The sequence below is a fragment of the Ahaetulla prasina genome, chromosome 1, assembly GCF_028640845.1.
Source record: "Ahaetulla prasina isolate Xishuangbanna chromosome 1, ASM2864084v1, whole genome shotgun sequence".
Taxonomy (NCBI): Eukaryota; Metazoa; Chordata; class Lepidosauria; order Squamata; family Colubridae; genus Ahaetulla; species Ahaetulla prasina.
The window spans coordinates 86,426,119-86,439,453 of record NC_080539.1 but is presented as its reverse complement, the minus strand read 5'-3'; the positions used below and the strand labels follow the sequence as shown (position 1 = coordinate 86,439,453).

The following is a 13,335-nucleotide window of genomic DNA, read 5'->3' as shown; positions in this document are numbered from 1 at the left end:
GGGCGTCCTCCTGGATGAACGGCTGTCTTTTGAAGATCTTTTGACGGCCGTCTCCAGGAGAGCTTTTTACCAGGTTCGCCTGGTTCGCCAGTTGCGCCCCTTTCTAGACCGGGATGCCCTATGCACGGTCACTCACGCCCTCGTGACGTCTCGTCTAGATTACTGCAATGCTCTCTACATGGGGCTCCCCTTGAGGGGCATCCGGAGGCTTCAGTTAGTTCAGAATGCAGCTGCGCGGGTGATAGAGGGAGCCCCTCGTGGCTCCCATGTGACACCTCTCCTGCGCAGACTGCACTGGCTGCCTGTGGCCTTCCGGGTGCGCTTCAAGGTTTTGGTAACCACCTTTAAAGCGCTCCATGGCATAGGGCCGGGTTACTTACGGGACCGCCTGCTGCGACCGAATACCTCTCACCGACCCGTGCGCTCTCACAGAGAGGGACTCCTCAGGGTGCCGTCAGCTAGGCAGTGCCGTCTGGCGACACCCAGGGGAAGGGCCTTCTCTGTGGGGGCTCCCACCCTCTGGAACGAACTCCCCCCAGGACTTCGTCAACTCCCGAACCTCCGAACCTTCCGCCGCGAGCTTAAAACATATCTATTTACTTGTGCAGCACTGGAGTAGATTTTAAATTTTATATTGGTTTTATATTGGTTTTAATGGGTTTTATTATGGATATGGTTTTTTAATATAATCGGGCTATGTAGAATAAGTTTTTTAATTGCTATTTTATCCTGTATTTATATTTTTATTTGCCTGTGAACCGCCCTGAGTCCCTAGGGAGATAGGGCGGTATATAAATATGATAAATAAATAAATAAATAAATAAATACAGGAGAAGAGAGGTTGAAAGTCTGCAGCCAAATTCTACTTTTAGCCCTCCAGTCTCCAAACTCAAAAAAGGTAATGGAATTACTGAGAATCTTTGATTCAAATTGATGCTGTAGAACTTTAGGTGTATTGAACATTGTATTGTTGGATGATCTATTTATTGTAAAAATATGTATTTTATTATGTTTTTTTTAAAATTTTTATGTGTACTTGTAAACCATTTGAATATGAAGCAATATATATCGCACTATAAATAAAAGAAAATTAATTTGCAGTTTTAAAATTAAAAGGGATTGTCTTATATTGAATATTTTAAAATCAATTTCTCACCTTACCATTGATTGCCTTCCTCGTTAAAGCACAGGATCCAGCAATCTGAATATTAAGACCAGTGAAATCTTCACATGCAACCATATATAAATAAAACAAAAAAATTAAAAATTCATTAAAACAATTATGAAATCCTGAGTTAATTTCATTTCTGTGTTTTGAAATAATACACAAATTATTTTAATTTCAACTTTTGTAAAGGGAAACAAATTAATATTTTTTCTAGTGCAATAATCATTAAATTAAGAAACAAATAAATGTTAATGAACTGTTTATTGCTTTTTATCACTCACTACAAACAGAAATCAAAGCCTTCCATAAATAAAATTAAAGTAATATTTATTTTTTAAAAGAGAGGAAAAAGAGTACGGATTATCTTTAATAAGTAAATATATACCACCTTTGTAATGTAAAGCAGCTTCCAACTCAAAGTTTGCCTTGTTAATTATAAATAAACCAGTAGAGCTTCCAATCCACAAATACTGGGTACCAACATCAGGAAATCTGCATTAAAACAAAGAATACTTTTTTAAAAATCGTCAAATATCTTCATTTCATATATAATAATGTACTTTTACATGTCATGGCTTTTTGAACTGGAAATTATGTGCAAATAGAATGTCTAACACTTAAGACCTGTAGTCTTTTTCCAAAAAAACATCTAAATCTTTTTTTTTTAATAACTGCTCAACACTGCAAGGGAATTACTTAGAATTAATGTTCACAGCAGGGTCAGAAAAGGAAGGCTGTAAGCCTAAATGAGATACAATTCAAACAATTGTACTGCAAGGTAAGACTTTTCTGTTTTAATTTGTCTGATTTATAAAGTGCATATTTTTATTAAAATTCTATATTATTTAATTATCACAATATCCCCCCTATACAATAACCTTTAATAGTTATGGTAACATTTAAACTACTATGAATATTATATACATCTATCTGATTATTTTTACATATTATAATGTAACTAAGAAACAGTGTATTATAAAATATAAGAAACAGTTGAAGGAAATGGGTATGTCTAGTTTAATGAAAAGAAGGACTAGGGGAGACATGATAGCAATGTTCCAATATTTGAGGGACTGCCACAAAGAAGAGGGAGTCAACCTATTCTCCAAAGCACCTGGTAGGGCAGGACAAGAAGCAATGGATGGAAACTAACCAAGGAGAGAAGCAACCTAGAACTAAAGAAACATTTCCTGACATTGAGAACAATTAATCAGTGGAACGACTTGCCTCCAGAAGTTGTGGGTGCTCCAACATTGAAATTTTCTGCTTCAGCAGGGAATTGAACTAGAAGACCTGTAAGGTCCCTTCCTATATATATAATACTATCTCTCTCTCTCTTGTGCACGCGCGATAGATAGATACATAGATAGATAGATAGATAGATAGATAGATAGATAGATAGATAGATAGATAGATAGATAGATAGATATAACATTGTTATATTGCCTGCACTTTAGCTGAAGAATCCACTCACCTAGACTCTTTATCACCAAAATTTGCTGGGTTATCACAGTGTTCTATTCTAAGGATTGGAAAGGTAGTTTCAACTGCATCTTCTTCTTCTATATTGCTTATAATACATGCCTGAGAAATATTCTGAATCTGATCTGGAAAATGCAGAGATGTGATTATATCAGAAATAGATTACTAAGATATTCAGTGAAAACTACAATGAAGGGTAGCTTAGTAAATTTTATTAAGTGTGGATTCATTGGACAATGAATCTGTGGTGAGATTTTCAATTATTTTATAGTGAGATACACTACTTTTGTAGTTTTGGAGCAATGTGCGGTTTACATTTGTAGTTTTGGGGCAAAAAAAGTATGGCTCAAAACAGATCGCTTTCACCTATCTGCTGTCTTCACTGTCTTCATGCTCTAGTAAAATTGGTGTAACAAATTTAATTAATTTACAGCAAGGATATTTCCATTTTTTTCTTAATTTCTGAGTTGTCCTTAATCTTTTTGAATATTTATTAATACACTTCATATTTGACCAACAGAATTAATATCTTCCAATCAAAAAGGGTAAATTAGAACAGCACCTATTCAATTAAATTATTTGCTAACCAGTAATATTGTAAAATATTTGTGCAATATTACCCAAATGCTCAAATTTTGTTATTTTGTTATAAAACTTTTTTCTTTCTTTCTTTACATTAATATGAATTACACAGCGATACTTATGTCCACTAATCAAGCTGAAGATCCATAGCTGAAAGGAAAAAAAAATACAATCACTATAGCTTACTTTTCCACATTAATCACTGTAAAAATGTTTTTAATTTTATTATCTCAGTTTAGTAGTAAGCATGTGAACGCTGAATTGAGATAATATGCCACATCTCTTCAGTAAAATAATTAAAATTGAAATTCTCAGTTTCTTAAATGTCTCCAATGTTTTGTCAATCATCTTTTTCTATTCAAAGTTTAGTTTAGGCTACACAAATTGCAATAAGAATAAAGAAAATAGCCAGTCATTTTGATTGGCTTATAGGTAAATTCACTTTTCCTAACATTGCAACTTGCCTTTCACAATTGCAGTATAAAATAAGCAATTACTATGTATGCAAAATGTTAATATATTTATCTTGGAAGTCAGTATTTAAAAACTGAAAAGAGAAAAACAGTGAACTATTTTCCATTTATAATGATATTTTGGGAATTCAAGGTTATACATTATACAATTTTTTTAAAAAAAATCATGGAAGAAGGCAATCGTCAATTACCTTGTCATTTGGAAATAAATTAGTCTGAGACTTCAATAGAAGGTGTGTATGTACTATTGAACTATGATCTAAACCGGCTCATCAGAAATCAAATATGAATTTTCTAACTAATATTGTAACAATAAATTACAAATAGTCACACTGTGCATACACTTGTTACCTGTCCATCTGCACATCCAGTAATAATCTGTTTATTTGCTTCATCAATAAAGAGACTTAAAAGAGGAAATGCTGTTTAAAAAAAAAAGTACTCCTTGTTATTAATGTATTATAACAGAAACTCTAGCACCACCTATAGTTCATTTTAAACTATTCTATAATACAAGCAGTCCCCTGGAATAAGAACCAGTTCCATTCCTAAATTTGTCTTTAACCTGAATTTGCATACAAGTCAAAACAAATACTTACAAACGGACTGCCTATATCTAAAAATGGCAGATGGTGCTACTCTTCCTCAAGTGAACACACTGCTGATGCTGCACAATGTTTTCATGAATTGCTGAAAATAGCTGTATATTAAGAATGTGCAACTTCAGAGGTTTGAATATCACACTATCCAAACTCATAGTAATAGCAACTCACTTGTATTGCAAAATGGTGCTGCAGACAAAAGCATGGGTGAAGAACATAATTTCTTACATTTTCTGCTTTCACCCACCTCACAGCTTCTCCGTTTCAAACTCTCTCTCCAGAAGCTGCCTCTCAAAAATTTTCAGAGGCCTTTTGCTTCAATACTTTATTTTATTTTTTTATTATTTTATTTATTAAATATATATATGATACCTGATTCCCAGAGACTCTTCATTCCCATGCAATGAATCTTTATACTTCATAACCTTGCAATGAATTTCTTATAGATATAGGAGCACTTTTGAATAGGTAGCTGCAGCAACTGCCTATTCTGCCAAGAATAATACTAGCATACATTGTTTTATAAAAGGAACATAGGTTTGTAATGAATCATAAACCTTACCTGTTATTACTGCTGATTGATATATTAGCAATCCAATACAGTAATCCCAGACCTTTTGAAAAACACATGAGATTAAATAGTCAGTTTATAGCACCATGAAAACAACCAATGTGATGCCCTGTAAACCAGTGGTGGGATTCAAAATTTTTTACTACTGGTTCTGTCGGCATGGCTTGGTGGGTGCAGCATGGCTTGGTGGGCGTGGCAGGGGAAGGATACTGTAAAATCTCCTTCCAACCCCACTCCAGGGGAAGGTTACTGCAAAATCCCCATTTCCTCCCAATCAGCTGTGACTCGGGAGGCAAAGAATAGATGGGGGCGGGGCCAGTCAGAGGTGGTATTTACCGGTTCTCTGAACTACTCAAAATTTCCACTACTGGTTCTCCAGAACTGGTCAGAAACTGTTGAATACCACCTCTGCTGTAAACAATATACAAGCCAAAATTTCAAATAAATTATTCACTATGCTTCTAGCGCTTCTAATCTACGGAATTAAAGATAGCTTATGGTGTTTAGAGAAAATTACACCTACAATTTAAACACTTAAAAGGTTTAAATTCTCATGAGAGTAAAATATCATTATCATTCAACCAAATATAAAACAACAATTTTTTCAGAGGAGACTAAACTTGCACTACACTCCAACAAATTTTCAACTGATTTCACAGAAATACAGAAAACAAGCAATACAAAATGACCAAAAGTTAATGATATTTGTTAACATTACATAGTTCAGGTTTGTAATACTCTTCCTAATATGTATTGCTTTTTATAATGCTTATTTCTCTGATTTAAAAATCTCCATTTATAATATTTAAGTGTTTTTACTTTTATAGGTCTGCAATCAAACAGATTTTTTTAAAAAGAGAAACAATGGCCTTACCTTAAAACTTCTATCTTCTGAAACTGATATAAGTATATTTTTCTCCCAAGTACAAAATTCAGCAGCAGTTACTGGTGCCAGATGGCCTTCTAATTCAGCAATTATTGCTTCATCCTGCCATCAATACAGGGAAAAATGTAAATGACATTTTAAATGTTAGATTTGACAGAATTTGATTATTTATAACATTTTAATAGATGTGAAAAATTCTGATGCTAATATGGTCACAGACAAATTTAACAATCTTGATTGATTTAATCAAATTTAATTACATTTCAAAGCCACCTTACATATAAGGAAAAAAAATCCCTCAACCTTATAGTGTGTCTCTTAAGCAAAGCCACTAAACTATACCTCCATTAAATATAAAATGAAATTCCCTAGCTGCTTTTAGGTTTCTCCTCCATGATTTCTGTCTTACTTTTATCCTTTATTTTAATATTTGATCTAATTTCATGATATATCTAGTTAATTTCAAACTACTTACAAAAGCTTTGTACCATTCACATTTACATTAAATCAAAATAATTCACACTTAGTGGTTGGACTACAGATGTTTCATGTACCAACTAGATGTAACACTACCAGTGCTAGCAAGTTTGGATTTGCACCGTTCATATATAGTAGCTTGGTCTCTCAGTGTTGGTGGGGGTGTGCTATTCTCCTTGATAGTTTTTGATCAATGATAATGAGCTTCCTGCAAGCAAAGTCAAGAGCACAAAAACCAAGATGACACTGATCTTAGTTTATATCACATTCTAAGTAGCACATAGGCTAATTAAATAATATTTTACGATAATCAAAATGGGGTGTCATCTTGCATTATTTCCCTTAGACTTTAGTTTGCCATAGGCACAAATAACAAGCAAATTACACGTAAGGTAAAGGTTCCCCTTGCACATATGTGCCAGTCGTTCCTGACTCTAGGGGATGGTGCTCATCTCTGTTTCAAAGCCGAAGAGCCAGCGCTGTCTGAAGACGTTTCTGTGGTCATGTGGCCGGCATGACTAAATGCCAAAAGTGCATGGAACACTGTTACATTCCCACCAAAGCTGGTCCCTATTTTTCTACTTGCATTTTTTACATGCTTTCGAACTTCTAGGTTGGCAGAAGCTGGGACAAGTAATGGGAGCTCACCCCTTTACGCAGCACTAGGGATTCGAACCGCTGAACTGCTGACCTTTCGATCGACAAGCTGAGCCACTGAGCCACCGCATCCCTTTCAAATTACACATAGGCATTAACTAATCAAAGGCATGGATGATCTGTAACCTACTCAATGTTATTGTTATAGTGTGATTCTTCTTGCTCTCTCTACATGTGGAAGTCTGAATGAGTTTATTATCTTTATCCTTGAATAAAGCAAACATAATCAGAGATAATCTGACTTGGAGTTCATAGTTTCCTTTCGACTGAGAAAGGATATTACATAACCAAGTGGGTCTGGCTTATATTGTGAAGCTGGCACTTTGATCCTGCTTATACATAAGGTAAGAAAATACTGCATAGTCCAGCAAGCAGTTTTATTGTTCTTATGGGGTTGCAAAGGTTATTGGGAATACCTCCTATTATTACCACGTTGTCTGTTACTTGGGGAAAAAAATATTCTTCTTTTACAAAATGATACAAAACACTTTCAACTTTTGCTTATTCTATGAAACAGTACATGTAATTAAGTATTTATTTTACAAACTACGTATACAATAGAACTCTGCAAAGCATTTTAAAATGAATCTACAGTAGAGCTGTGAAAAGCATTTGGAATGGAAGCTTTGTCAATTACGCCACTGCAAATCTTTTCCACTACACTGAAGCAGTGGAATTCGCTGGAGGATATGGATGTGACTTTTGCAAAGGTTATTTGGAAGCTCTGTGTGCATTAACAACCACACTAGTGGGAATTCCAGTGGAAGTTGTTTCTAGTATGGTTTTACCTTTGCATTTAGCACGTAGATTCGATTACCAGCACATACTGCCACAGTCTGATCATCTGGACTAAAGCGAACATATAGCACCATGCCCAGAAGTGTTCCTATCACGATACCTTGTGGCATTAACCCTGCCATAATTGAAACAAATCATTGAATTATTAAAATTATTCCACCAACTGAAGGGCCAACAATGATAAGTAAATAAATATCCTAATATCATACAAATGTTCTGAAAAGATTAATAACATAGTTATATCTTAAAGAACTTCTGGCAACATCCTATGTGTCTTCTCAAAGTATGGCCCACTGACGTCAGTAAATGTATACTGTATCCAGGTAAGTAGAATGAGGGGTACAGCTAAAGCAGCCAAATTGTTCATGTTGCCCTTCCAGACTGGTTAGAAATTCAAGAAAAATTCAAATCTGCATATTGCATACAAACATGACTTTGAATGTATTAGAAAAATAATACAGAGAGTACTTCAGTTATAACTATTCATTCAGCAACCATCTGAAATTACAACATCATTGAAAAGAGTGGCTTATAATGGTCTTCACACTTCCGACTGTAGCAACAACCTCATAGTGGTCAAAATTTGGGTGCTTGGCAACTGGCATATATTAATGACAGTTGCGTTGTTCTGGAGTTATGTGATTGCCATTTGTGACCTTCCCAGGGGCTTCAGCAAGCAAAGCAAAGGAGAGAAGTCAAATTTGCTTAACAACTGTATATTCACTTAAGAACTGCAGTGATTCGCTTAATAACCATTTCAGCAAAAAGGCTGAAAAATTGAGTGCCATTCTTTTTAACAACTTCCTTGCTTTGGTCCCAATTACGGTCATAAGTCATCAGTCAATGACTACCTATGAAAATAATGACTGATTTATACTTGTACATTGTTATATCAGTCAATTTTCTTTGAATACAACCTACATTTGTATTCAGATAGCACATACAATATACTTACACTTAGAAATTGTTATTTGAAGAGATAAAACAACATTAATTTCTAGAAGGAACTAAAATTACAATTAAAGGAGATGAACATTCAAATTTGACCTTTCATTACAGGAGGAAGCAAAATATTTTAACATTGGACACACTTAATAATATCTTTGAACAATGAATCCAGAAGTGAATAAGAGTGCCTGCCTCTATAGACAGATTATGATTTACAAGGTTACTAATTCAGTTATTTCAACCATGTATCTCAATGTACTCCAATTATCTGAGCAAAGCATTCATTTTTTATGTATTAAAAATTTCTTTTTGGATTATGATTTGAACAAAATCTATTCAATACGTATGTTCTGTTCAAATTATAATGCAAAAAAATGTAATCCATTGTAAAGAAGTCCAAAGCATATTACATGTATCCGCAAAAGCAGACCTTCTAGCACCTTCTTTGTACATTCATCCAGATTCCAAACTATCACATAATCTTGTGAAGCAGAGCAAATAAGGAGAGGATCATCTTTGGTCCCAAATGCCAGTGCAGTAATCGAATGATGATGACCTATTAAACACAATGGCTGAACAACAACAACAACAACAACAAAAACATTTGGGTTATTTTAAGGCGGATGCAGAGCACAAAATCAAAAAGTATAAATTTCTTCTGAAATGTTGTTCATAGGCCTTAAGGTAAAATATACAGTATAGATAAAATCATATTAGATACAGCAGTTTGCTTTATTGTTCCACCCTCGCATTAGTTTTCTAAGACTGCCCTGAAAAGTGGGGATTCTTCACAGCAGATTGGGGATCATGTGGTATGCAAGCATATTCTATCCGGCATCTGACCGCTACTGAATTCAACTCACAATTAAAAAACTATAGGTAGTCCTCGACTTACGACCATCACTGAGCCCCAAATTTCCATTGCTATGCAAGATGGTTGTTAAGTGAGTTTTGCCTCATTTTGTGACCTCTCTTGTCACAGTTGTCAAACGAATCAATGAATCAATTGATTTTGCTTGTCAGAAGGTTGCAAAAAGGTGATCATATGACTCTGGGACATTGCAACCCTCGTAAATACATGCCAGTTACCCAACATCTGAATTTTGACCGGGCGACCATGGGGATGTGGCAACAGTTGTGTGAGAAACAGTATACGCCACTTTTTTCAGTGCCATTGTAACTTCAAACAGTCGCTAAATGAATGGTTGTAAGTCGAGGAACTACTTGTACACTAACCTAAGCCTTCAGTCTACATCTAGAATAAGCTTTAGCAGGCAACATTCCGAAACAAGAGAAAAAACAATAAAGAAATATTTTTTCCCATAACATTCTGTATTGGGGGGGAAATTATAAAAGATAAAAATGGGAAGAAATGAAATATGGGCAGGTTCACAAATAAAAGATAATGATGGCTGAACCCCAGTAACTTTCTGTGAATGTGGCAGGACAGCCATAGGGTGAAAACTTCATCTGGAATTGCACTAAGAAATCTGACATTAGGCAAACACAAAACTATGTTGCGTGTTTGCCATAATAAATAGATGATAGAGTATCCTTTTAAATATGAAAAGTGTACTTTACGTCATCACTGGTATCATATTTGCTGTTCCTGGACATATGCTTTTAACCACTTCTATATTCATTTCAAAAGGATTGGCACAAGTGGTGCTTGTGGATTGCTTTCCCTAAAATGTTATTTTCAGCATTAATGCCCACAAAGAAACTTGTATTTAACCTGATGGTTGGGCTCATCACTCATATTCCAAATACAAAGTTCATTTCCATTTAAGGGAAAAGCACAGTAATGGAGGCTACAAGCCAGCTGAACATGTGATTCTGGCACTTTCGATCTAAATACTTGTTTTTCAAGAACAATGCTGCTGCTGTTATATCCATCTTCAGTGGAGCAGGGATCCATGAGGTTTTCCATAGTATACCTGAGACATAGAAAATTGAATATAATTATATCATTCATTATATTTAGAGCTGTTTTGTATTTACATACCATTCAAAATATTGTGTATAGTACTTTATCCTTAGTGAAAGTAGTCAAGGGTCTAGTTTAGTTTCCCAAAGTTATAAAATAATTGAATAATCCTCATTTAAATCATTTAAGATAAAGTGATTGACGCAGTGTATTTAAAATATGAATTTATATTAATAATATTACACTAAAATGTGCAATTCCATTGGATAAGTATGAGGGACTGCAGATAGAAGCAGGAGTTAGAATTTCTGAACTCTAAATTCCAACAATTCTATTAAATACAAGCAATGATAGGGATTGCTGTCAAACAATCCTTGCTGCTTTAAAATAAAGTTGGCTTCTCCAGAAGATCAGTTGTCACTTGCAATTATTTTTGTAGTTTACACTGAAACACTCCAACACTTAAGAGCCTCTATCTGGAAGCATCCTGAGAATTTACTTTCTTTTTTTCATCTGGACATTTGCAGATTAGAACAGGGCCACCACTGCATGCCAGAAACTGGGCTGTGCAAACAAGCGAAGCCCCATCCACAGGATGGAGGAAGCAAGCAAAACCCCACCCCCTTTGGTCCACAGAAAAACGTCTCTCCAGGAAACCAGTCCCCGGAGCCCAACCATTTGGGGGCCACTGGATTAGAGAATTCCTAGTGCTACCATTCAAAAAGACTGCACAGACTGATACCCTAACTGTCTTCCTCAGTGGATTTTTCTAAAAAGAACAATGGTAACAGCATTAAGGAATTTGGTGAAGTTCTGTGAATGACATATAGAAGTTACTCAATAAACTTCTGTAGAATAAAATTCTGTGCCTTAATTAAAATTAATAATTAAATTATTAAATTATAGCGTAGGATTTCATTATAAAAGTATAAATCATATTATATATGGAAACCTAGACTTATAATAATCCTTCAGATACCATTTGAACATTTTAGATATTATCAGTTGTGATGTAGAAAACAAATATATTTTACTGGTTTTAATTTGTTCCTGGTCAGAAAGAGGATATTGGAAAACATAAGCCAAGAAATGCAGCAAAGAGCTGGGATTCATGTGGATCTTTTAGCCTTGCAACTACAGTTCTTATAGTCCTCACAAGATCACATTTTCTTGAAGTACCATGAAGTAAGCTTATTTAAGGCTTGCTACCTTATGAGAACCCAGCCAGATTGGTTTATAGAATGCTTCCAGATCTTGCAAATTTCTGGTCAACCACTAGACAACAAAGAACTCCTTTTTTTTAATATATCATTGCTGCCAATCCAGTAGTTCTCTGGATTTTGGTAGGTCAGATCAGGTACCTCTAAAATACATTTATTTATTTATTTTAGTTCTGCAAACTGCCTGAGCTCAAGACAGTTCTGCTTTGCTATCGCGGAGAAACCAACCACGGTGCAAGCCCGTCATTGGACTGCGTCCTTGTTTTTTCAGCGACAAAGAGGTCCACGAGAGAAAGAATCCTGGGGAAGAACTGAACTTCGTCCAGACTTTCTCCAGCGAGGATTCCGCGGTAACAGTGGCGCGTGAAACATCCACGACCGTGGGGGACGGAATCACGATCCGTCGTGATCCCTGCAGCGGGGTAGCCCGGTCGCCAAATATGCAGCCCGCCGCACTTTTTTCAGCGTGGCTGCAAGTCAACCCGCGAGGACGTCAATCCCAAAGCAGCCTCTGGCTCGGGAAAAAGATCCTCGTTATTGCCTTTACCGTGCGTGGCTGCCAAGAGTGTTGGTCGCCGTCTCCAGTTATGCAAGATTAGGAAGCGAACGTAAATCTTTCCCAGCTGGAAGGTGACGGCCGCCTGGTTTCCTAGGCAGCAACGATGCTTACGGCAAAGCCACGGAGCCAATTCTAGACGTTGCTTTCGTCTTCCTGTGGGTTTCGTTCAAGAGCCGGGAAGAATTGCGCTGTTCTGTATGGGATGGAGATGCTTTTCTCTTTCCTTTTCCAACCGGTTTTTAGGGGTAACATGCCAAGCTCAAAACCGATATGTGGGCGATTTATCTATGTCATTTTCCTGGAAAGAATTGTATCTTTGAAAGTTTGCCTGCAAGTCCAGAACGGTTCCAGAAAAATAACTGTCTTCTTAAAGAACAAATAATCAAGAGCAAAATGATTGTTGTTAAACATACACTATTCAAGGGGGTTACTGTACTATGTTTACATAACAAAAAATGACAGTAGATCAAAACATCTATATTTTTCTCTATGAGTACCATACATAATTAAGAAAATTTGATTTTAAAAATGGTGACATGAACGATTATGCAACTTAGATTTTCACTATTTTACCTAAAAGGCATATTGTCTCAATCAAAATGACCATTCAGTTCTGCCTTAATGGATAATTAGTGCCCACTTTTGTATAGGCTGCTATTTAGTGATCCTGACCTCGCTATACTATACACCTAGGTTACATATGTTGTACAGAATTCCTGCAATCTAAATTGCTGATTTTCTATACTGTTATATATGCAAAATTTCATATTCATATACATACAAGGACACACACAACAAAGACACACAAACCACATACAAAACTGTATTTTTGGTATACATATGGACATGCACATAGATATGGACTTCAGACTTATTTAAACTTATTTTATGTATTCCACTGCTACAGTTGATTATGATTGTATTGTCCTAACACATTTCAAAATATCTTTTTTTCAAAATCTTGATATGTATGTTTAGGGAACAG

The 13,335-nt window shown here is 35.5% G+C and overlaps 1 protein-coding gene across 1 annotated transcript in view; it reads right to left on the bottom strand.

The window, feature by feature from the left end:
• Positions 1-13,335, bottom strand: part of WDR27 (WD repeat domain 27) — an 86,201-nt gene that overhangs the window by 69,705 nt on the left and 3,161 nt on the right. The window contains exons 2-11 of the mRNA XM_058167297.1: positions 10,380-10,581; positions 9,075-9,216; positions 7,687-7,811; positions 5,753-5,866; positions 4,870-4,921; positions 4,057-4,127; positions 3,271-3,382; positions 2,643-2,775; positions 1,557-1,660; positions 1,157-1,224 (exon numbers count right to left, since the gene is read on the bottom strand). Coding sequence (XP_058023280.1) covers positions 1,157-1,224; positions 1,557-1,660; positions 2,643-2,775; positions 3,271-3,382; positions 4,057-4,127; positions 4,870-4,921; positions 5,753-5,866; positions 7,687-7,811; positions 9,075-9,216; positions 10,380-10,574 — 1,116 coding nt within the window. The 5' untranslated portion in view covers positions 10,575-10,581. The remainder of the gene's footprint in view (positions 1-1,156; positions 1,225-1,556; positions 1,661-2,642; positions 2,776-3,270; positions 3,383-4,056; positions 4,128-4,869; positions 4,922-5,752; positions 5,867-7,686; positions 7,812-9,074; positions 9,217-10,379; positions 10,582-13,335) is intronic.